The sequence below is a fragment of the Anabrus simplex genome, chromosome 12 (assembly GCF_040414725.1).
Source record: "Anabrus simplex isolate iqAnaSimp1 chromosome 12, ASM4041472v1, whole genome shotgun sequence".
Taxonomy (NCBI): domain Eukaryota; kingdom Metazoa; phylum Arthropoda; class Insecta; order Orthoptera; family Tettigoniidae; genus Anabrus; species Anabrus simplex.
Window position 1 is genome coordinate 1,631,470 of NC_090276.1, and position 26,008 is coordinate 1,657,477.

At 41.4% G+C, this 26,008-nt stretch overlaps 1 protein-coding gene across 1 annotated transcript in view; it reads left to right on the top strand.

Annotated features, from left to right (window-relative positions):
* The window catches only part of LOC136884386 (suppressor of tumorigenicity 14 protein homolog), a 75,845-nt gene that overhangs the window by 48,565 nt on the left and 1,272 nt on the right, over positions 1-26,008 (top strand). Inside the window, exons 4-6 of the mRNA XM_068229920.1 lie at positions 7,344-7,499; positions 9,489-9,614; positions 11,929-12,202. Coding sequence (XP_068086021.1) covers positions 7,344-7,499; positions 9,489-9,614; positions 11,929-12,202 — 556 coding nt within the window. The remainder of the gene's footprint in view (positions 1-7,343; positions 7,500-9,488; positions 9,615-11,928; positions 12,203-26,008) is intronic.

The window sequence follows — 26,008 nt, forward strand, 5'->3', positions numbered from 1 at the left end:
TGTTGGACCCCTTCCATTATTTTCCCTCTGATTAGAGTTAATAGAGGATGGTTGTACCTCCTCTTAAAACAACAATCACCACCACCACCAAGTCCAACTACGGACATTGCTGATATTGAAATATTGTTCAGTTGTCATGATTTTAGTTCGTCGTCAACATACGACTGCCAGTTCTACCACCTTCTTCACTCTCTACATAGCGACAAACAGCAAAGCACGTGCTTACTGGTAAGAAGCACCTCATAAAATCATGCACAAAGCTCAGCCCAGATGCCATAGCCAATAGAATGGCTAACAGATGAGAGTCCCGCACCGATCTCAGGCGCAGTATTGAAAGGAATGAACAATTATTGTCCAGGGCTTTTTCCCTTGAGGAAGTCTCAAGTGTGATTAAGGTGTTAAAGACGGCTAAGGCGGCATCTATACGGAATATTATGGGACATAGGCCCTTCCAACACAGCATGCCTTACTTCTCTGTTCACTAATATACTTGTAAAAAACATCCTACTTTAACCCTTTAAACAGTCAAAAGCAATAGCCAGAGGACAACCCTGAACTATCGCCCAATAGCACTTAGTTGCATATATAAACTCCTGGAGCAAATTCTCCTTACCACGATAACGCCATTCATAGAAGGTGCAATATTCCACTTCAGGAGGCTGGCTTCAACAGTGGAAGCGGCTGCAGTGACCAACTTTTAGCTCTTACGACGGACACTGAAGCAGTCTTTCAGAAACAGCTAAGGCCATCACCTGTCTCTACTGCCTACGACACTATTCGGAGAGATGGTTTGATCCAAGTGCTGAAGATGGTCCCAAACAGAGTTATTGCAGACTTAATTTTCAACATGCTCAGCTAAAGGTGGCACAAAGCAGGATTTTTTGGGAGATTATTCTTTTGACAGGAAAGTTAATATTTTCTCTAAGTCTAGGAGGCTGATTCCGAGCACCAGTTAGACACAAGACTCCTGCTTCCACCTTACTCATCTCCTCACAAACTATGAACGAACTGTTTTATTTGGAGGACAAAAGGTCAGATACAGTCCCTTTCCAAAATATCTCTAAGTCACACTTGATACAACCCTGAGCTATAAAGAACACCACATCCCCGAGTACAGAAGAAGCGGTGTATTGAAGTGCAGCTTAATCAAAAACACAAACGGGCTGATGACTTAAGATGTCAGGCCCCTTTAAACAACAAGCATCATCATCATCATCATCATCATCATCATCATCATCATCATCATCACGAAAGCAGTCATGGCCTTAATTAAGGTACAGCCCCAGAATTTGCCTGGTATGAAAATGGGAAACCACGGAGAACCATTTTCAGGGCTGCCGACAGTGGGATTCGAACCCAGTATCTCCATGATACAAGCTCACTACTGCGTGCCCCTAACCGTACGGCCAACTCGCCTGATTTATTGCTCCATTCGGGGAGCAGAAATCTGAGATTAGATTCTAAACAATGCCACACAAAAAGTTGCAAATAGCGGGTTGTGGAGGCGCTGAATGGCATAACACTCTATAATGAAGATGTATATCATATTCTTCTTTTACTTACAGAAAAATAATGATTAGGGGCGGTAAAAAAAGCAAACTCGTGTCTCGGAGGAGCAGCTCTGTGTAGCTAATAGCATTCTGGTTTGCACATTTAGCATTCGATATTGTTTATACGTTTGTAATTAAGCGTTTTATAGTATCTTCAAGAAAACATAGAATTTCACTAGATAATTGTGATATATTATATGACATTAAAGACACATTTGCAAAGAACTAATAGTAAAATAAGTATAACAACATTGTGTATTTATTTTAAACTTGATATAGAATAAGGCAACTTGAGTGATGTTCATGAATCAGTTGAAAGAAATCACAGAACACACCTGAACATTTTTTTCTGCTATCACTTGTATTTGTTGAAACATTCTTCAGTGTATCCGATCTTGTAGAACCTCAAACACACTGCATATCTGGTTGGGCAAACACTGGGTATCTGAGTCCAAGAATGGACAAACTCCTCGGTTTAACTTTCAAGAAGAAGAATAAGACATTTCATTTGAAGCAAATCGTCGGTTTAGCATTTATATCACGTTTTCACGACACATGAAAAAGTAATTTACAGCTCGAACAAATGCAAAAGTACAAATCTCCAACCATCTTGCCTAATATCCCTATTGCAAAACATAATTATCTATAAATAATATGCAATATTAATAGCAAACCATTAAAGGCAGTGCCTTAATCCTATTGTTCGAACAATGACAACGTCTCAGTAAACTTATTACGAATCATATAAAGTAAGATGTTTGGGTGCCTTTTGTCAGAATTAAAGCACATTATTAATATTTATTCAACTTATCAACAGGCTGCTACATCATGAAGATTCAATTGTTGCAATTACGTAAAAAAAAAGTGATTTGTCTTTACAACTGGAATAATAGAGTCCTCGAAACATTTCTACACTGAAGTATTTGTTAGGCTCCTTGAGTTCAACAGTCATATTTGAGCATAGATATTTCTACAGTTATATATCCTCCAAGCTTCCAGCCCGTAAAGTGGGGGTTGCGTGCCTGGACAGGGCTCACTGACTGCTGTGCACGCCACCTTAGTCTGGCCTCTTACCCCTGCTGTGGGTGAGGAATACTCATTTTAGTTTCCAGAGATGCCGAATTTTTGTCTGGTATGAGCCGTATCTGAAGTCTACGTAGAGGGATTCCGTTCAGAAGATCCTGGGTTTGATTCTTGGCTGATCCGCTTGTTCTCTGACTCGGGGACTGGGTGTTAGTCTCAACATCCCTCCACACAGGATTGATGTTCAGCCATAAAACTGGCACCCGTGACCCCATTAAGCAACAAAAGAAGTTATTTTACAAAATAGTAAATCTACAGACATGAGCTTGACCATGGATTACCTACCTGAGTCTGGCATTGCTTACCCTAATCACTTTCTTATGAATTTCTCTCCTATTCTCTTCCTAGGTGTATGGAGTCTTGGAACTCAGCCCTAGTCCGCTCAGCCTGCGTGACAACAGTTGGAAGCTGATTTAAGGTGTGATAGCGCCCCAACGGATTCATCACATGATATAGATGTTGGTTCCCATAGGAAAGCTGAAATTTTGGTCCCGAATGAGTAAATTTATAATACCAATATAGTTGGTCTATTATTGGACATTATACATTTTCCAGCTAACTTATTCCTGGTTGCCAGCGTTCCACCCCAGTGTGCTAATATGGGTTCATCACTTGGTAAATAGCACATGGCCAGTGCATACCGTGGAGCCCAGTGCGCAGGCTACTTGGAATTAACATCTATATCGTCTGATGGTCCGGCGAGAATCAGTGCCCTGGCACTGCCAATGGCTCCAAATAGCCTACACAGGGCCTCAACGGTATGCACTAGCCATGCGTCTTGGTACGTGTGCTATTTATCAACTCATCATCATCATCATCATCATCATCATCATCATCATCCTAAACCATCTCTAGTTTCTTGGGTGTAGTATATGAGCCTCCTCCATCTCATCCTGTCCTTGTACCATTCTTCCTCCACCAACTTGTCCCAATCATGACCTCTCAGCAGTACATCGTTCTTAACTAAATTTATCCATTTCCTTTGTGGCCTTCCCACAGGCCATCTTCCTTCTACTTTTCTGTCAAATTCCTTCCTTGCAGTTCTCTTTACTGGCATCCTCTTCATGTGACCAAACCACTTCAGTCTTGATATCTGAATCTTATTGAGGAGAGAATCATCTATTCCTACTTCTCTAATTTTCTCATTCCTAATCTTGTCTTTCCTGGTTTTTTGCATCATAGTGCGTAGGAATTTCATTTCAGCTGCCTGAAGTTTGGAATTATCTCCATTGGTCAGTGTTGTGGTTTCGAGACTGTATGTAAGAATTGGTGTATAATAGGACTTGTACAATGTCATTTTTGTTTTCATGGGTATTTGCTCATCCCACAGCAGGTGTCTTACCTGGTGGTAAAATTGTGTTTCCTTATTGATTCGATTCTTCACCTTATGTTTTGCTAGGTTGTCATTTGATATAACTCTACCCAAGTATTTGAAAACTGGAACGCTGTCCAGTTGGGCTTCATTTAACATGACTGTTGGTTCTGCTCCTTCCCCATACACTTTCATCACCACCGTCTTGGTCTTGCTGATGTTTAAACCATATTTCTTAAACTCCTCATTTCAGATTTGCATTTTCTCTCCCAATTTCTCTTCTGAGTCACTCCAGATCGCAACATCATCTGCAAATGTGAAGGCTTTGATATCTCCATGTTCTTTCCTTTTAATAGATTTCATTACTGCATCCATTACAATAATAAATAGAAGTGGTGACAATGAGCTGCTCTGCTGCACTCCTTTCTTTGTTTCAAACCAGTCCGACAAACCACATCCTACTTGAATACAGCTTCTGTTCCCACTATACAACATTTTCACTTTGTCTATGAGGCTGTCTTGCACTTGAACTTCTTTCATGCATTGCCAAATTCTTTCCCTTGGTACACTGTCGTATGCTTTCTCAATGTCCAAAAATATTAGAAATAAAGGCTTGTTCTTCTGCCAGTATTTTTCCATTAGCATCCTAATTGCAAATATAAGGTCTGTAGTTGACCTTCCTGGTCTGAAACCATACTGCTCTTCTTCCAAAATTGGTTCAACAATATCTCTGATTCTATTATTTTTTCCAATATTTTCAGGACATGAGACAGTAGTGTGATAGCACGGTAATTAGTACATTTTCGTCGGCTTCCTTTCTTGAACAGAGGTACAATGATGCCCATCTTCCAGTCCTCAGGAATAGTATTTTCCTCCCATATCTTGTTGAGCAGTCTGTAGAGCCATTGGATTCCTGGAATTCCCGCTGCTTTCAGCATATCTGCACTTAGTTCATCTATGCCCACTGTCTTTCCTTTCTTCATGCTCTTGAGGGCATTTTCAACCTCCAGCCATGTAATTGGTGGTTCAGTTGTGGTTCCTCGACTTGGCTCTCCTCTATCCTTTGTTATGTTTTCTGTATTTCCATTCAGCAGCTTTTCGAAATAGATCTTGAGTTCTTGTTTAATTTCTCCCTCTTCTTGTGCCAGAGTTTCATCATCATGTTCTATTGCTTTTATGGTCTCTTGATCCCTTCACTTGTTTTTCACTACTCTGTATAGCAATTTCATATATTTCCTCTACTGTCCTCTTCCAGTTTGTCTGCAAACTCATTCCATTTCTTCTCTTTTTCTTCCCTTACAATGTACTTTACAGCAAGTTTCTTGTCCTGTATACTCCTTGAAGTCTTTGTATTTCTTGTTCATTTAGTTCTTGTCCCTGTTTTTGTTTTTCCTTGTCCAGTGCCTTCTTTATTTGGTTTATTTCTTTCACCGCTGTTTTCACTCTATCATTCCACCAAGGTGTCTCCTTTTTTCTTTTGATAGAACTTGTAACTCCACATAGGTTTTTGGCTTCTCCCACAAAGGTGTCTTTGAAGGCCTTCCACTCTTCATTAACGCTGGTCACTTCACCCTTCGGCAAACTCTGTTGAATCCTTAGTTTGTATTCTTCCTTTATTTGAACTTCTTGCAACTTCCAAGTTTTAACCCTTGGTTTTTTCATAATAATTTTCTGTGTTTCATTTGTCTTATGTTTGAAGTCTACTACCAGCAATCTGTGGTCATTGTCCATGCTTTCACTACAGATGACCTTTACATCTGTGATGTACCTGCCACCATCTTTATTCGTGATTACGTAGTCAATCAATGTTCTATGCTGGCCATCCCAACTGTACCTTGTTATTCTGTGACTGTCTCTTTTTTTTGAAGAATATATTTTTGATTATAAGATCATTTCTTCTGCACAGATCGAATAGTTGTTCTCCTTCTGGGTTCCTTTGTCCAAACCCATGTAGACCAATGATGTTCTCGTACCCAAGTCTGTCTACCCCAACTTGCGCATTTAGATCTCCAATAATAATAATAACAACATTTTCCTCATTAACTGTATCTTCCAGGTCTTGCCAAAATTTCTCTTTGTCTTCCTCACTGCAGCCTGTCTGTGGGGCATACACTTATATGACAGTGTACTTTGTATTCTCCAGTTTCATGAACATTTTAATGATTCTATCACTTTTGCAGATAACTTCAGCTGTAGCATCAGTTCCTGCATTAATCAAGAATCCAACACCATTTTTCGCTACCTTCTCCTGTCCACTCCAGTATAATTTATATCCTCCACGAAGTGTCTTACTTCCAATCCCTTTCCATTTGGTCTCACTTAATCCAATATTGATATTAATGGTATTACTGGTAACCAGGATTTTTTTTTTTTTACAAGTTGCTTTACAATACCGATATAAATGGTATAATCTTCCAGCTAGCTCATTCCTGGTACAGGCAGGGTAGGAGAGGTGGTGGCATATTACTGCATGCCAAAAGCCTGGATTAAATTAGAAATCTATCCACAGTCCTCATATGGCACTGCTGGTGGTGATTCATCTGTTGGATGGGGACATAAAGTCCTGAGGAGACCACGGGAAAGGGAAGGGCTAGGAGTGGGAAGCAATCAGCCATGGCCTTAATTAGGGTTCAGCCCCAGCATTTGTCAGGTGTGAAGATGGAAAACCATGGAAAACCATTTTCAGGGCTGCCAACAGTGGGGTTCAAACCCACTATCTCCCAAACTTAAGCGACTGCAGCTATTGAGCTCGGTCAACCAGGAATGCGTTAGCTGGAAAATTTATAATGTCCAATAACGGACCAACTATATTGGTATTAGGATTCATCGCCTTGTAATCTGCTGACTTTGGGACTGAGCAGCGACAAAGCCCATGAAGACTTGTTTGCTGCCAACGAGCATGATTGTACTTCTAATGCTGATGGCTCTTCTTCTGCCAGTCAAAACAACCATCACCTAGCATCCCAGCAGGGTTATAAGTGATGATAGCAATATTTCTTTCCTTCCAGGAGAAATTAGTTTTCTGTCTCGTGACCTAACCTGTTGGTTACCAAGGTCTGTTATAGCAGTCCATGTTGCAGCTTACTGATTTTGCACAGTCTATTACAGTGTTCACTGTTGATAATACTGTTCATTAATTGTGTATCCAGTAGTAACTAGTACTGTCTCTGTTCTCACTCATTCTGTAGCAAAACCAACCATTCAGCTCTACAGACAATCTCTAAGCGAAGACATATTTTCAAATGGTTTTATATAAGAAATGTTTTCAGAGATGTGCATCTTAAAGATATATGAAGTTAGTGACTTTCGCATGCGCTCTGTTACCAAGAAAATAATTAATTCTGAAATTCCACTATCCAAAGGGCTTAATGGAGGAGAAAGTGTCTGCTCTGTTCCAGTGTCCAACGTGCACGAGACAGGATGCTACATCCACCTGGAGACCGCTGAGGGTTACTTGGACTCACCCAACTATCCCGGTACATATCCTCCAGGGTTTGACTGCTGTTATGACATTGCAAGACCATCACCTAATTATTGTGGAGTCAAATTCTATGGTACGTACACTGAATGTAGGCACCACATAGTTCAGAACAAACCAGTAGATGGAGGCACCAAGAATGAGTGCAGGGTAATAATAATAATAATAATAATAATAATAATAATAATAATAATAATAATAATAATAATAATAATAATAATAATAATAATAATAATAATCGTATGGCCTCAGCTACCATGTGCAGACATTTCAATTTGACGCCATCTGGCTGTCTGCTCGTCAATTTTGACGTTCCGTTTTACTCTAGGCCCACTAGATGGCAGACCGAGTAAACCGAAACTCTCTTGGGCGCCTATGGCTGAGATTTAATGAATTTTGTCGGGTAAACACCAAATGTGTCACCAGAGATCTTTTACATGCCAACATCATACTACATAGAGTGTTGAATGGACTTTTTTCTGCCCTTCAAAAATCTGACTACCTCTGCCGGGTTTGAACCCGCTATCTTGGGATCGGGAGGCCGACACTCTACCACTGATCCACAGAGGCAGCAGGGTGATCACTCACAACAGTCCCGCTTGTCCAGGGTAATCCCAGCTGGCACTGTGGTTACCCCGTTCGAGTCCTGTTGAATGTTCACCGTCAGAAAGTTGTCCGGCATACTAGAAGAGGTGGTGGTATATTATTGCGTGCCAACCTTTCCACAGTCCTCGTATGGTGCTGCTGATGGCGATTCATCTGTCGGATGAGCAGACCCCTTGGTGCTATTCAACAAGAGTAGGCTATTTGCTGGGGCCGAGTTTCACCCTCTCCCTTCCTACTATCATCCATCACTTCATTCATTTCATGTCATTAACTCCTTTGATGAGGTTGTCAGGAAGGGCATCTGGTCGTAAAAACTTGCTACGAAGATTCATCTCGGTTCATACCTGACCTTGTTACAGCAATGGGACAAGAGTTGGACCTAGTGTATTACCAAGTTACAGGAGTGTCAGTACCTACACTAAACGAGAATGCTGTTTTAAATTAATTATTTCATTTGAAATATGTTAATTTGCATATCATGTGGAAAGGAATAGTATGATCAGCATCTTGTAACAAAGAAGTAGTACAATCTAGGTTGTGGAGAACATAGTCAGCATCTGTCATAATATGTTGTGCCAGTCATTGTGAAACTGAGTTACAGTTTACACCACTAAAATGAACTACAATTATTATTGTTGGGTTGGCCTTCTGAAAAGTTGCTCACTCTACAGTAGTTTACAGTTTATATGTACTTTAGACTACAAACATCAGCTTAGCAAGTGCAAAATGTTTGAATACATTTACACAGCATTGTTAATTTGACCTGGAAATCCAGTGTTACTTTTGAAAGCTGCACGTGCATAGGATTTAAAAAGTGGTTGAAATATTTTCCCAGGTTTATCAAATCGGCAAATCGATTTTCTACAAATTTATGCAGAAAAATGAAATCGCTAAATGTTAACAGAGTACGATTTAATAATGTAGTGTTTGCTCATAAGCAGACAATGCTAATATTGACAAGAGGGTCCACCTTTTCAATAAAAGTAATAGTCTTGGCACTAGTTTCATATATTAGATATGGTGTATATTTTGGGACAGAGATTTGCTGCTTTCCTTGAGGTCCTAACTCAACTTGAAGGCATCATATTATGACAAGAAGATCGCGACCACAATTTTTATTATTATATGTATTTCAATGTTATAATTATTCCTGAAACATTGTCTTTATATTATATACATATGTTTTAATTATCGCATTATCTGTTTCATTTTTATTTTGGCTGAAGATGGCCACTAAGTGGCCGAATCTAGTCCCAAGAGTAATGTGATGTTATTTAGTTGATATATTGTATTGTATTGTCAATTTATTTCTTATAATTGCACTTCAATACAGAACAAGAAATGAGTATTATAGCTTATAAGCACACAATCCTCTCAAGTAACTTTCACCATCTGTATCCAAACCGGTTGTTCTCTAACAAGTCTATCTGCAACTATCTCATATATGAGTATGTTCCAGTGGAGACGCTCAACATTCTGAAGACAGAAGAGGATGGCGCCTTCTGTCTCACAGACTGGCTGGCTGTCGAGTCCTGCGTGCCTGAAGGAGGGAGCAGATATTGCGGCAATCTCACTGGGACCACGTGTGAGTGTCCTTCTTATAATCCTAATCACATTTAAGGAATCCTTGTAAGCTAGCCCTGGGAGCCATGCAAAACAGTCGGTAGGAGGAAGCTCGGAATGTGCAAACCGCACAGAGCAGTTTCTTATCAAAAAATTAAAGATGGTAAAAAAGTAGTTGTATAGTGAGTCAGGAAAGCCAAAAGGTATTCTAAGGAGGAATATGTCAAACTCTCAGGTACTAGCAAGTAGCTTATTCTTGAATAAAGTTTGACTTCCATAACTGATGACCTTGTACTGGTGATCAACCCCCACCTTCAACTGCTCACTTTGCAATTCCCTTTTCAAAAAAGAATCTAACAAGGTGTCATTCACTTTATCAGATAAACAAGTTATCTTTATAATGTACAGTATCAATGGATTTCCTTCCGTGCTTAAAAAATACAACTAATCTCCAGTGGGTTTCAATCCTCAATCTTGCAATTCAGAGGCCAATGATTGATGGAGGCAGTTCAGAATATAGTATATATATCTCAGTTTTAATTTCCCTTCAAGTATTATTCAAAATAATCCCCCCCCCCCAAAAAAAAGGAAAGTTACCTAGCAAATTGTAAGAAAACGAATAAAACACTTGTTGGAGAACACTTAACACAATGTGACCAAATGTATTACATTCTCAATGAGAGTGAGATGTTTATTAAGTCTGCTGTTAACACTAATCATAGGGAGAAAGGAAGAATCAAGGTATCGGCAAAACAAAGGGAAGGCCTTGTAAACCTAACAGAGGAGAACAAGAGTTGCTTCGCACTAAAGGAGGGGACCACAGGGGGATCTCACTGACAGACCAGGTCAGGCGGTAGAGCTAGAGTCCGGTTGTATTTGAAGCCCCACACCGGTGGTAACAATGGTACACTCAGTTGCTTCCTATGATAGGAGGGGACCACAGGGGGATCTTACTGATAGACCACGCCAGGCAGTAGAGCTACAGTCCGGTTGTATTTGAAGCCACACACCTGTAGTCTACAATAGTAGACTCAGTTGCTTCCTACAACAGGAGAGGACCACAGGGGGATCTCACTGACAGACCAAGACAGGCGGTAGAGCTACAGTCCGGTTGTATTTAAAGCCTTACACCTGTAGTCTACAATAGTAGACTCAGTTGCTTCCTACAACAGGAGAGGACCACAGGGGGATCTCACTGACAGACCAAGACAGGCGGTAGAGCTACAGCCCGGTCGTATTTGAAGCCTCAGACCGGTAGTCTACAATCGTAGACTCAATTGCTTCCTTCGACAGGAGGGGACCACAGGGGGATCTCACTGACAGACCAAGACAGGCGGTAGAGCTACAGTCCGGTTGTATTTAAAGCCTTACACCTGTAGTCTACAATAGTAGACTCAGTTGCTTCCTACAACAGGAGAGGACCACAGGGGGATCTCACTGACAGACCAAGACAGGCGGTAGAGCTACAGCCCGGTCGTATTTGAAGCCTCAGACCGGTAGTCTACAATCGTAGACTCAATTGCTTCCTACGACAGGAGGGGAGCAGAGGGGGATCTTACTGACAGACCAAGACAGGCGGTAGAGCTACAGTCCAATCTATTTGAAGCCTCACACCTGTAGTCTACAATAGTAGACTCAGTTGCTTCCTTCGACAGGAGGGGACCACAGGGGTATCTTACTGACAGACCACGCCAGGCGGTAGAGCTACAGTCCAGCCATATTTGAAGCCTCACACCTGTAGTCTACAATTGTAGACTCAGTTGCTTCCTACGACAGGAGAGGACCAGAGGGGGATCTCACTGACAGACCAAGCCAGGCGGTAGAGCTACAGTCCAGTCATATTTGAAGCCTCACACCTGTAGTCCACAGAATGATGGGAACCTTAGAGACAAGTGAAATAGTCTGTCTTTCACACAATGAACAAAGACTTTCAACTTGAACCATGAGCAGCAAGTGATTCAAGAATGAGTCACCCCATGGCACTACAAATTCTCTATATCACTGTCAGAATTGTGAACCTGAAATGAGCCCTCCAATCCAGGTGTTTGGGAATGAAACCTGGGCATGCTCGTGACCCCTGGACTGTGGGCCCAACATCACATCACTTTAAATTAGAAGCAGACTTCTTCAGGATGATCATATCAGTATAGTGTGAAAATTTAGAGTGCATTTTCTTCTTGGGTACATGTATGGTGTCGTGAAGAAGTTTGCTCTTTATGCTGATCAATTTGTGAAATGTAACTCTTTTGACATGGCAGTTAGAGGGAGAAAAAGCTACTTTTAGTGACCCGAACTGCCTCCCTCTTGAGACTAGCTCCTATACGGTTCTGTTGCAGTGCAGTACATGTTCCAGCCAGGGTCGCGAGCCCTCCGCCTGCAGTTCCACAGCTCTGACCACAAGCCCGACGGAGAGGAGCTACGCTACAGACTGCGGTACAGACTCCTCACCAACTGTCGAGGACTGTTCCAAGAGCCCTCGGTGTCCTCCTTACCCGGGCCCACGGATGTTCCTTGCTACACCAAGGTGCGAGATAAGCGAGGAGCCATCAAGACACCTCACTACCCAGCGCCTTATCCACCGTACCTTGACTGCGTCTATGAGTTTATCAGGTATTACTTTCACAACAGCGTTCAGTTATAACTCGACAACTTCTCCATGAACTTTTTGTGTTGCCTAGACCAGTGGTATTCAAACTGTTTGGTTGGCACACCCCTAAAATCCAACTGTTTTATCTTCATACCCCCAAAGTACGAGTATATTTTGACTATACTAGCAATAACAAATGATTGTTGCTGGATGCTAATAACATTAACCATCATCATCATCCAGAGCTTGTCCTGCCTGCTCATGGACTCTGCACAAATTGAGGCATGAAAGAGTTGTAGCTGAAAATGCCACCCCAGCAACACCAAAAATCAAACGACCGTCGGTGGGATGACAGGCAAGCACGTAGGCCGCTACACCAGCCTGTTCCCCAATAATAACTACAATGTATTATTATATATATTTCATCACTGAGCAAAGGAAACCTTGTAGCTCCTTTGGAGTAAAATTTACAGAAGAAGCTGTGAGCAATGTCTGGAGAACTGTGCCTGGCATTTTCAGTGCAAAGGATAGCCCAATTATTGTCGGGCAGCATGGCAAGCCTTCGGAAGACACACAGTTTTCTTGTGAGTGGAATTATGAGGTTTTATATACACTGCAACTGAATGAGTGGATTTCAAAACAAAAAATTTAAAACGAGCACTGTGGCATACCTAGTCAATGGGAGGCGAGCAGCTCACTGAAAACAGAGACGACCCCAGACATGAAGCCTGTCTTAAAACTACATGGATAGCAGGACCACAACAGTCTATGTGTGTAGCACATTATCTACAATCACTCACAATCATGGTTTTTGTACTACTCTCACCTGATTACAAAATGATACAGATTTGAAATTCTTTAATTGTAAGTTCCATTTGTTTTGGCCAGCTTGGATATGTGGTCATGTAACCACTGAGTTGTTGTTCCAGTGCCTCTTTCACTTTCTGTACAAGGTTTATAAGAATCCATTTCGCTGGTAAGCCTTTGTTTTCTACTTAGACACTTTTTTATGAAAATTAAATGACGCAATTGCTTGGATTCATAAAACCCAATCAATGTAGCCATGGCTGTGGGTAAAAGCTAATTATACAAATAAAATGTTTCTTGATACGGGATTACCTCATCTAAACTCTTATGGCCTCAGCTTGAGTGCGCAAGCATTTTAATTCGACGCCATCTGGCTGCTTGCTTGTTTTACTCTAGGTGTACCACATGACGGAGTAAAGTGAATATCTCTTGAGAGTCTACGGTTTAAGTTTTAATAAATTTTGTCGGCTAAACACCAAAGATCTTTTACATGCTGACATCGTATGACGTAGAGTTTCAGATGGACTTTTATCCCCACCTTAAAAAATCCAACTACCCCTGCCAGGTAGTTGGGATCCGCAGACCTCTGATGCACAAAGGGAGATTACTTTTGTTACGACAGTACAAGAACAAGTACAGTCCAGCCTGCTGCTTACAGATATGAGCATTGGACTTGCCTACTTTTAAATCCAGGAGAGAACATGTCTTGTACTACACACGCGTGCATTGATTCCGCCTTGGGTGATGTAGATTCACAATTAAGTATTTATTTTCCACCTAGTCGATACAATGATTGCTTAAGGCAATTTTTAATGGTCAAAAGTGGTACATGTTTCGTATATTATCAACATCTTCAGCCACATAACACTGTTTAGATGAAAAATGTATAAAATTGACAAAGTAATGCTTTAGAGGAAGTGTCCTTAAAATTAACATAAGATTGTTTTAATCTTGTCAATCTTATGTTAATTTTAAGGACACTTCCTCTAAAGCATTACTTTGTCAATTTTATACATTTTTCATCTAAACAGTGTTATGTGGCTGAAGATGTTGATAATATACGAAACATGTACCACTTTTGACCATTAAAAATTGCCTTAAGCAATCATTGTATCGACTAGGTGGAAAATAAATACTTAATTGTGAATCTATTGAAGTGCGATACGGACCATGAAGCTGATTTTATGTAATTGGGTGATGTATTCGCGACGGGCTGGAGTCCAGCTGGTGGCTCAAGTCGTGTTCTGTTGTAATCACCCCAAGTTTCAGTGTCGGCACACCAGTCGTTTAACGTGTCAAACAGCAATAAGTTTTCATTAACTCCTATGTGGAGTACACACATCTCATATCTGTACAACATTTAAAATGCACACTTTGAGCCACATTTGCATGTTCAATCCTTAAATAAGTCAGAACCATAGAAGAAGCATATTAGAAATATGAAAGCACCTGTTATACAAGTGGCTTTACGTCGCACCAACACAGGTAGATCTTATGACAATGATGGGATAGGAAAGGGTCAGGACTTGGAAGGAAGGAGCCACGGTACAACTTGGTGTGAAGATGAAACCCGTGGAAAACCATCTTCAGCACTGCCAACAGTGGGCTTCGAACCCACAGTCTTCCCAATGCAAACTCACAGCTGGGCATCCGGAACCGCATGGCCAACTGACTCGGTGAAAATGCCTGTTATACACTATGTTTCTAGGCAAGCAATAATGTAGGAGAATAACTGTCACATGTCTTGTAAAAGCAACATTTTGAAGGAGGAACTTTCTGAAAACTACACCAATTTCTCTATAATTATACCTTGTACAGTCAGACTGTATGAAACTTAAAAGATTGGAAATTTTATATAACATTATTGTATACAGTTTTTCAATATTAGTGGAGGAATTGAATATTTCCTGTTCCGATCGCTTTCGACCAGTGTTGCCAACTTAGCGGATTTTCCAATAAATTTGGCGGAATTAGAAGACTGTCGGCGGAGAAATATACCATTTAGCGGACAGCGGATTTTTTGGCGGAATTCTAGATTTATTATAGCGGAATTTAGAGTTTTGTCCATTTTACTTTTTTAAATTTGTACTCCAGTCTGTCTCTGAGCTATTCCATATTTCTTGTCAGGAGCGAGCAGTCACATGAGGAAAACATGTTATTTGATTTGATGTTATGAGATCGTGGTAACATAAATTTGTAATGCGTGGGGAAAGGGTACTTATCTCTTAGTTGACGAATGACGACAGATAATGAAACTGTGAGAGAGTAGCATTTATATTTATGCTATGAAGGAAGACCGTTTAATGAACTGGCCTGTTCTGTATGTGGCCCTTGAGGTAGGGGATTCACCTAGTTTGTACCCGGCACTAAAACGCCTACAGGTTTTAGCTCGCCGACTCACAGGCAGGGTGTTAATCCCAGTGAAACTCACAAATCAGGTGAGTGCAGACATTTACTTTTATTATTATTATTATTATTATTATTATTATTATTTGAGATCGGATTTCTCGGCAGAATTTTAGCGGATTTTTAGTAGTATTTAGCGGATCTTGAAAATATAAGTTGGCAACACTGCTTTTGTCACTAAGCACTTAATTCTGTATGCAGTAGCAGCAATTGAGAGTTAGAAGTGGTGGGGCATGGAAATGTACCCGTGTTTAGCAGCAGGGGGGGGGGGGGGGGGGCGACGACGACGACGACATAAATAGCTAAAAATGCTAAGATTTTTCAGTGCTGTCTGAGTGAATTTCCATAGGGATGTAAAGGTTCGGTCTACCAAATTAAATGTAGTAATAATACTTTCACCGAGGGGCAACAATTTGATAAGTCTTGTTGACGGAGCGAGACTGCCACAGCGTACGGGAAGCAACATTTTATCACCCAAGTAATTTTCTTAATAATTAAAGGAAGAAATTAGCTGATAAAACAATAGGATTATAATTGTCTATATCAGTGTTGATGACCATCAACTACTTCTTGCCATTTTTATACAAATATTTATATCAGACTTCAACTTTACTTGGGTTTTCCAACGAGAACCAGGGACTGTTAGCTGACTTAATTCACAACCACAACCACAAACCACATGAAGTAATCCTGTATCACTGAGATGGATGGGCTCAAAAACTATTTGACTGATTGATATGGTGACTCACACAAGGAATAATGTTGATTTTGATCTCAGTTTCCAACTGGTGGGGGATATGTCCCATATTTGTGCAAATAATCATAATAATAATAATAATAATAATAATAATAATAATAATAATAATAATAATAATAATAATAATAATAATAATAATAATAATAATAATAATAATAATAATAATAATAATAATAATAATAATTGTACCGGGCGGTACACCTCCACTCCGCTAATTTAAAATGTGCGCCAGTTGAAACTCCTCTGCTGGAGGAAGTCTGAACTTTATCTACGCTATTAATTCTCTACTTTCTCAGAAGATGTCACCACGTGGAAAATTTTGAGTTTTTGAACTGTGTCATTTTTGATGTGGTTTTGTTTCGCTTGAAGTAAGAAGTGTGAACTTTCTCTTCTAGAGGACACTACTGAAGATCAACAATAGTGCAACCTAGTGCGGAGTCAAAGAACTATTTTGTTGGAGAAATTTTTATTTCAAATGTTTGTTCTTTGCTAAATTTTTTTTCAGTCTTTGGTTAAGTTGGCAATATTAACCCCTTCTTTCCCCTTGTTTTAAATCTAGCCTATCCCGAATTTCTTGAATTAATTTTCCACCAATTATGTGTTTCTTCTTAGTATTGTGTAGGGGGTTTATTGATCTACCAATAAAATCATCGCGGGAGGGTGTTTTCATTCCCCTAACGCCTAGAACCTTCTGCGAGAGTATTTAAACTGCTGATTTTAGGGTCTCCGGGCCACTTCTGTTCCATCTTTCTGTGTATAAAGTACATAGCAGGAGGCGGGAAGCGCCTCTTTCCTCGGCAGCGGTCATCAATAAGGTAATGGCCGATTAATAAATTCTTTCTTTGCTAGCTCAGCAGTTTAACTCTCGGGGCGGGTGCGAAGCGTTCCTCCATGTAACCTTTTCCTAAAATGTAACGATCTTTTCTTCTATTCTCTTTTAAGCTGCATATTGGGATAGAGAGTGCTAACCCTCTCGAGCTCCCACTCACATTGTCTTGAGGTGAACTTATTTTCTCAACCTATTCTTCGTTAATGTAAAACAAATTGCTCTTTTCTAAAGTCACCTCGGTAGTATGGGATTAGCCCTTGCATTAGTGGCCTAGAGCCAGATTAGGTTTTTAAAAACAAGTGTATTAGGAGTGCAAGATCGCCTCCTCTCAAATTGTTATTTTAGAGGTCATGTAATTGCCCATTTTTTTTTTTAATAGACCTCAGTAGGTTGGGTATTTTACCCCTGTGTCTATGTCCAGTGAGGACAACTTGAAGGTGGAGTTTGGTGTGGCCTGGGAGAGGCTTAAATTTTGAGAGCGAGTGGCTCTTTTGAAAATTGAGTGTTGTATGCCTCGTGGAGGCTTTTCTGTGTAATTTGGAGCAAGGGCTCCTAGGTATGAATGTGGTTTTCTGCCCCTCTGTTAAAACTCGTGTTTGGGGTAAAACTGAGCTGATTGCCCAAGCAGTGTAAAATCAGGGCGCGAAGCCCAATTCCTGTAAATATTGTAACTACCCTTTTGATTTGCTACTTTGTACCTGCCATGCTTGTTATTTCTTTGTTTTTGAAAAGAAAATATAACCTTGTTAAATTTTAAATTAATTTTGCTTTCGTAGCTGGAGACCTATTCACACCCGCACCTTCTTTCACCTCTACCTACCACGGAAAAACTCCGTAACAAGTGGTAGCAGAGCGTGGTTGAATGGGTCTCAATTTAGCCCCTTTTGACGGCTAAACATTGTTTGTTCCGAACTCTAACTATTTTCCCAGTTGCTGGAATTTTTTGAGTTTTTCAAAATTGTTCTGTCACCATGCCCGGCCCTCGCGATGTTCTCCATCTTAACTATTTGCGCAAGGAGGAGTTGATCTATGAATTGACTATTAGAAATGTACAATCTGGAGGCACGGTTGCAGTAGACACAAACAAGCTTAGAGAGTCCCTAGATTTGCCCATTTCCATCCCCAATTTGGGAGAAAAAGAAATTGACGACTCTCTTTCCACGATCACGGAGAATATTACTGGGCTAGCTTCTGTAGTTAGTTTTTTTGATGAAAATGATCCTTCTCCTAATCAAATTAAGCGTGTGCAAGCTAGGCTATATCATTTTTCGAATAGGGTTAACGATCTGTTGTCTCTAAAGTTGAATGACGTTCAGAAGAAGGAAGCTAGTACGCTGCTTGAAAATATGTCTGAATTATCTAGCAAGGTCACTCAATTGTTAACAGGGGAGGTTCCTCCCAAAAGCGATCTACCCACCACAGTGAATGCAGGTAGTGAGGAAGCGCCTCCCAAGGGAGAAGTTAATAGGATAACCGTTGTTGCTCAAACTATCCCTGCCCCATTGGACAACGAATCTGAACGTCGTGCATCATTGAGTAACATCCGTTCTGAATTAACTTCCTTGCCATTGAAACCTTTACCTACTATGTCACCCGGGTTTAGCAGCTTGCCTCATCCATTGGCAATGTTGCTCAGAGGTATCTCTAAGTTTTCCGTTAATACCACCAGTGATGTAATTTCTTTTTTAAGATTTCTAGTTGAATTTCAGGATCATGCCCTTGTGTTTTCTCTTTCTCCATGTCAAATTTTGCAAATTATCTATCCGTATGCTATTGGTATTCTCTCAGATAAAATCGTAAGAGCCATTGCCGAGCAATCATCTATTGAGGATTTCCATGCCCATTTGCTAGCTAACTTCATCCCGGCTAGGGCCAGGTCCTCCCTTATTCAGAAGTACTATTACCGTGTACAACGCCTGGATGAAAACTTGGCTGATTTCATACAGGACATTAAGTTTTATACTAGGGTGTTTGCTCTTCATTTCCCTGAGGATCAGATTGTACAAGCTATTGTGGAAGGGATTTCACCACCCTACAGGTCATATTTGTGTTTCGCAGCGTGCCCGCAAACTTTCTCTGAGCTTGAAGCATTGGCCGTCTCAGCGGAAGGAGTTAGATACGCCGATTCTTTGCGTGTCGCGAAAGAACCCCCGCCTTCCTTTAGTAATACTCGGCCTCCACCTCGCCGACCAGTCAATCCCCGTAAATGTTATGCTTGCGGGTCGCCTGACCATCTGCGCAACAAGTGTCCACTGATCAAGTCAAGTGGGACAAGGAATGGAGCCGGGTCATCACAAGGCTGTTTTAAATGTGGGGCTTTCTCACATATCGCCAAGAATTGTCCCAATTCGAATAGCACCCCCTCCTGCTCAACTTCTGGTGCAAATTCCACCTATGCCAATAATAAAAAGTGACTAGTGGCTTCGGCTGAGTCGACTAATCCATCTTCCCGAGACTCAGCCCCGGGTAAACAGGTTGTAAATTCAGGGAACGAGCAATTTTCAAATTCATCTTTTGAAGGTCCCAAAGAGTGTCTTAGGATTGTGGCGGATTCCCCCGCACCGGTCCCCTTTCTCAAAATTGAGTTAAATAACGAGCCTATAACAGCTCTCTTAGATTCAGGTAGTGTTTGTTCTATTATTTCGGCTGATTGGTATTCAAAATTGAAATCTGTTTGTAAGCTTCCTAACTATTGTTTGTCGGTGATCCAATACGTTTCGGCTAATTCCTCTCCATTAGAAATTCTCGGTTCCTTATATGTCAAAATTCGTATTTTTCAATTCACATGGAAAGTTAAATTGTTTGTGGCCAAGCATTTGTCTTGCCCCATTATATTGGGAGCGGACTTTATTTCTCACACTGGTCTTGTGCTCGATCTTCAGAGTAGGTCTTGCACTTTCAAATTTGCCTCTAATTGTAATATCCCTCTATTAAAGTGTAATTCTGCATCATGTTCTTCTATTTCGCCTATCCAGGATGAGATGTTGTTAGACCTTAGACATCTACCTGAGGAGCAGGCTGATAGTATTCGCAAATTGTGTCAGTCGTTTCCCGAGGTGTTCTCTGATACTCTTGGTGTTACTGACCTTATTGAATACAAAATTGAGGTCACCGATTCGATTCCTGTCCGTTTTCCACCTTATAGGCTATCTCCACCTAAAATGAAGGCTCTAAAAGAAATCATCGATCAGATGTTGAAGGACGGTATTATTAGGCCCTCTAAGTCAGCGTATTCTTCGCCTATTTTTTTAGTCCCGAAACCCCAAGGAGGCTTCAGGCCTGTCATTGATTACAGGGCTCTCAATCGGAAGGTGGTGTTACAATCTGTGCCCCTTCCCGACCTTCATTCTTGTTTTTCATGGTTTCGTAAGGCCAAGTTCTTTACTATCTTGGACTTGAATCAGGCCTATAATCAAATTCCCCTTGCCGAAGAGTCTAAACATCTTACAGCGTTTGCCACGGACTGGAATTTATACGAATACAACCGCGTGCCTTTCGGGCTCCCCACGGGAGCAGCTGTACTCACTAGGCTACTAGATAGGGTCTTCTCCGACATCAAATTTGAGTACTTATATCACTACTTGGACGATGTCGTCGTATTTTCAGAGACTTTTGAAGAACATCTAGATCATCTGCGAGAAGTTCTCGATCGCCTTCGTAAGGCTGGGTTAACTGTTAAGTTGTCCAAGGTTGCCTTTGCTAAGCCCTCTATGTCTTTCCTAGGGCATATTGTGTCACCGGATGGTGTAGCAGTCGATCATTCTAGAACACAGGCCATCCGTGATTTTAAACCTCCCAAGGACATTAAAGGTATCGCCAGGTTCATTGGTATGGTGAATTTCTTCAGGAAGTTTATTCCTAACTTCGCTAATAGAGCGGCGCCCTTAAACCAATCAAATTCGAGTGGGGACCTTCTCAACAAGCCGCTTTTGAAGACCTTAAATTAGCTCTTTGTAATGCCCCTGTACTTGCTATGCCTGATTTCTCGAAGAAATTCATTGTCCAAACCGACGCATCGTCGTCAGCGGTAGCTGCAGTCCTTCTTCAAGAGACTGAACTAGGGAGGCGCCCCATCGCCTATGCGTCTAGGACATTGTCGGCTCAAGAAGCCAAGTATTCCATCTATGAGCTCGAAGGTTTGGCAGTCTTATTCGCCTTAGAGAAGTTCCGTCTCTATCTGGAACATGTCAAATTCGAGCTGGAGACAGATAATCAAGCCTTAAGCTGGGTCTTAGGTAGGCCGCGTCGTACTGGTCGTATAGCCCGCTGGGCCATCCGTATTTCTGCCTTCCAGTTTGATGTTAGACATATCAGAGGTACCGAAAATGTTGTTGCTGATGGACTCAGCCGTATGTTTTCTAACGACATCGAGACCCACGAACCGGTCGACAGTTCATCACCTTCCGAGTCCATACTATCTAAGGTTAATGCCATCCTAACAGATGCTCCCATGCTCTTTAGGGATATCGAGAAATACCAACGTGAAGATCCGACGCTGGCTCCGATAATGGAAACCCTTTCTTCTGGGGAACATGTTGTCCCTTATGTTCTGAGGAATGGTGTTCTATGTTGCCCTTCGAGGCATGATAAGATGATGAAAGTTGTTGTTCCAGCGGTTCTTGTATCTATGATCTTCAAGTATTATCATGAGACCCCATTAGGAGGGCATCTTGGTATCTTTAAAACTCGTGAAAAGATTCGTGAAATGTTCATCTGGAAAGGTATGGATGGTGAAATCCGTGAACTAGTAAAGGCTTGTAAATCCTGTTTGCTTAGTAAACCGACCATGTCCACCAAGGTAGGCCTCTTGTCTTCTCAGCAAGCGTCGCGCCCCATGGAACGCCTGTATATTGATTATGTAGGACCATTCCCCCAGTCAAAGGGTAATGCCAACAAGTTCATCCTTGTGTGTGTAGATGGTTTTACCAGATTTTCTTGGTTATTTCCGACTAAGCTGGCTACCGCTCAGTCTACCATTACTTGCTTAAATTCTATTTTTGCTTCTTTTGGTCCGTGCCAATATATTGTATCTGATAATGCTAAGGCTTTTACATCTAACTTATTTCGTAAATTCTGTTTTGACTTATCCATCTCTCATGTAACTACTTCTGCTTATTACCCTCAACCATCTCTGGCTGAACGGGTTAATCGTAATCTCAGGTCCGCACCTATTGCCTATCATCATGAAGATCATTCCAGGTGGGACACGTCCCTGCATTGGTTAGCTTTTGCCTTGAATTCGGCAGTTCATGAATCTCATAAGTTCACTCCAGCTTCCTTGATGTTCAAGTTTGTTCCCAACACGCCGCTCTCTAACCTTTGGTCTCTGAGTGACATTCTACCCGAGACAATAGATCCGGATAATATTAAAGATCTTTGGAAGAAGGCTAAAGCCAATCTTAAGGTATCTCATGAAAAGGTTAGGGAAAAGTATGATCGTGGACGGAGACCCACCAATTTGAAGGTAGGTGACCAGGTGATGGTCAAGAATTTTGTTCCCGCGGGCAAGCTTGCCCCCAGATTTCATGGGCCATGCATCATTCTCGATTTTCTTACGCCGGTTACATTGTTAGTAAGCAATCCAGCCACCGAGAGGATATTTAGGGTTCACCTGTCCCAGGTGAAACCGGTGTAAATTTTGTGTCAACTCGCTTCATATAATTTGATAGGAATATGAAGGTTATATATTTTTTTGAGTTCCACTCTTAAGGCATTCTGCTCCTTCTATTTTATTTTATATGTAAGCATTTCTGTGAAACCTCCCCCGATTTGTTAAACTGCCATCCTGTCCTTGCCACGGCCATTACCACGCTCCCGTCTCCTGCTCCACTACACACAGTGGCTGGCTTAGATGAAATGCCATGGATATCTGCACGCCGCTGGCCCCTCAATCTCTCTACATGCCTGTGCCCTCAAAAGAAACATGATGGTCCAACACAATTCTGCCGCCTAGCTTTAATGTTTCAGTGCCCCCGCAGCCGCGCGGCGCCGTGCCGCAACTGGGTTTGAGGAAGGGCCCCCTCGGCCCCAGCGAGGACGACATGTGCACGGCGAGCCGGAGCTTTCCTCCCGGCCAAGGCTGATGTGCGGCGCACAACCTGCTACTTGCCCGCAGCCTGTATATGTTCACCGCGGGCGCGGCGTGTTTCAACACCTCTGCTCCCCTCATAGTGCGGGCGAGCGGTATCTCAGGGTACTTGAGGGGTCCGAGCGGCCTCCTTTGGACGCAAGCTGCAACGGCCGGTCTGGCCATCCAACTTCATCAACCTCAACTACATGGACAGTTACGATAAGCAATGACTACACTCGGGAATTCAACAGCAATATTTGGTGGACATTGCAAAATTTTTCATCACTTTTAAGTATTAAAAGTTTATCCTCAGAATTCTACTTCTACAAACTTAAAAACTATTCTTCATCTGCAACAACAAATTTTGAAACTAAATCAAACCAAATTAAGAAAATCTTATAATTTTTTTTTGGCAATTAATCTCCATATCTACATCAAAACTTGGACCTTGTTTTCAAACAATTTCATGTGTCACCCCGGGAGGAACTTTTGGGGGGGGAGGTCTGTACCGGGCGGTACACCTCCACTCCGCTAATTTAAAATGTGCGCCAGTTGAAACTCCTCTGCTGGAGGAAGTCTGAACTTTATCTACGCTATTAATTCTCTACTTTCTCAGAAGATGTCACCACGTGGAAAATTTTGAGTTTTTGAACTGTGTCATTTTTGATCTGGTTTTGTTTCGCTTGAAGTAAGAAGTGTGAACTTTCTCTTCTAGAGGACACTACTGAAGATCAACAATAGTGCAACCTAGTGCGGAGTCAAAGAACTATTTTGTTGGAGAAATTTTTATTTCAAATGTTTGTTCTTTGCTAAATTTTTTTTCAGTCTTTGGTTAAGTTGGCAATATTAACCCCTTCTTTCCCCTTGTTTTAAATCTAGCCTATCCCGAATTTCTTGAATTAATTTTCCACCAATTATGTGTTTCTTCTTAGTATTGTGTAGGGGGTTTATTGATCTACCAATAAAATCATCGCGGGAGGGTGTTTTCATTCCCCTAACGCCTAGAACCTTCTGCGAGAGTATTTAAACTGCTGATTTTAGGGTCTCCGGGCCACTTCTGTTCCATCTTTCTGTGTATAAAGTACATAGCAGGAGGCGGGAAGCGCCTCTTTCCTCGGCAGCGGTCATCAATAAGGTAATGGCCGATTAATAAATTCTTTCTTTGCTAGCTCAGCAGTTTAACTCTCGGGGCGGGTGCGAAGCGTTCCTCCATGTAACCTTTTCCTAAAATGTAACGATCTTTTCTTCTATTCTCTTTTAAGCTGCATATTGGGATAGAGAGTGCTAACTCTCTCGAGCTCCCACTCACATTGTCTTGAGGTGAACTTATTTTCTCAACCTATTCTTCGTTAATGTAAAACAAATTACTCTTTTCTAAAGTCACCTCGGTAGTATGGGATTAGCCCTTGCATTAGTGGCCTAGAGCCAGATTAGGTTTTTAGAAACAAGTGTATTAGGAGTGCAAGATCGCCTCCTCTCAAATTGTTATTTTAGAGGTCATGTAATTGCCCATTTTTTTTTTTAATAGACCTCAGTAGGTTGGGTATTTTACCCCTGTGTCTATGTCCAGTGAGGACAACTTGAAGGTGGAGTTTGGTGTGGCCTGGGAGAGGCTTAAATTTTGAGAGCGAGTGGCTCTTTTGAAAATTGAGTGTTGTATGCCTCGTGGAGGCTTTTCTGTGTAATTTGGAGCAAGGGCTCCTAGGTATGAATGGGGTTTTCTGCCCCTCTGTTAAAACTCGTGTTTGGGGTAAAACTGAGCTGATTGCCCAAGCAGTGTAAAATCAGGGCGCGAAGCCCAATTCCTGTAAATATTGTAACTACCCTTTTGATTTGCTACTTTGTACCTGCCATGCTTGTTATTTCTTTGTTTTTGAAAAGAAAATATAACCTTGTTAAATTTTAAATTAATTTTGCTTTCGTAGCTGGAGACCTATTCACACCCGCACCTTCTTTCACCTCTACCTACCACGGAAAAACTCCGTAACAATAATAATAATAATAATAATAATAATAATAATAATAATAATAATAATAATCGTATGGCCTCAGCTACCGTGTGCAGACAGTTCAATTTGATGCCATCTGACTGTCTGCTCGTCAATTTCGACGTTCCGTTTTACTCTAGGCCCCCACTAGATGGCAGACCGAGTAAACCGAAACTCTCTTGGGCGTCTATGGCTGAGATTTAATGAATTTTGTGTCACCAGAGATCTTTTACATGCTGACATCGAACGACATGGATTGTCGAATGGACTTTTTTCCACGCTTCAAAAATCCGACTACCTTTGCCGGGTTTGAACCCGCTATCTTGGGATCCGGAAGCCGACACTCTACCGCTGATCCACAAAGGCAGCTCATATTTGTGCAATTTTAGCCCTACATCAACTTAAATAATGGATAAAAGGTTGGCACTATTGGAAAATGAAATTCTTAAGTTTTCTTAACTCTTAACGGTTTTCAAAAAAATTCAGCTATCTTGGCTGTGGTCGCCTTCACTTATGAATAGACTACTCATTTGTGTGAAGCTGTCGTTAAGAGGCCAGCTACAGAGTGCTAAGCGTGCTTATCATATCTGAGAACTGCTTTGGCTGTACTTCACCCACATTTCATTTTACGTCATCATCAAGACAAGCAGCAACTTTACATGTCGAGACATACCTGATGAGAAGGTCGTAAATATTGTTTTTTAATTTTATTTTTATAATTTGTTTTACATCACACTGACACAGATAGGTCTTATGGTGATGATGGGATAGGAAAGGGCTAGCCGTAGGAAGGAAGCGATTGTGGCCTTAATTAAGGTACAGCACCAGCATTTGCCTGATCTGAAAACGGGACACCATGGAAAGCCATATTCAGCACTGCCGACAGTGCGACTCGAACCCACTATCTCACGGATGCGCGTCGCTAACTGCATGACCAAATCGCCCGGTATTAAATACTGTCTACAAGGGCAT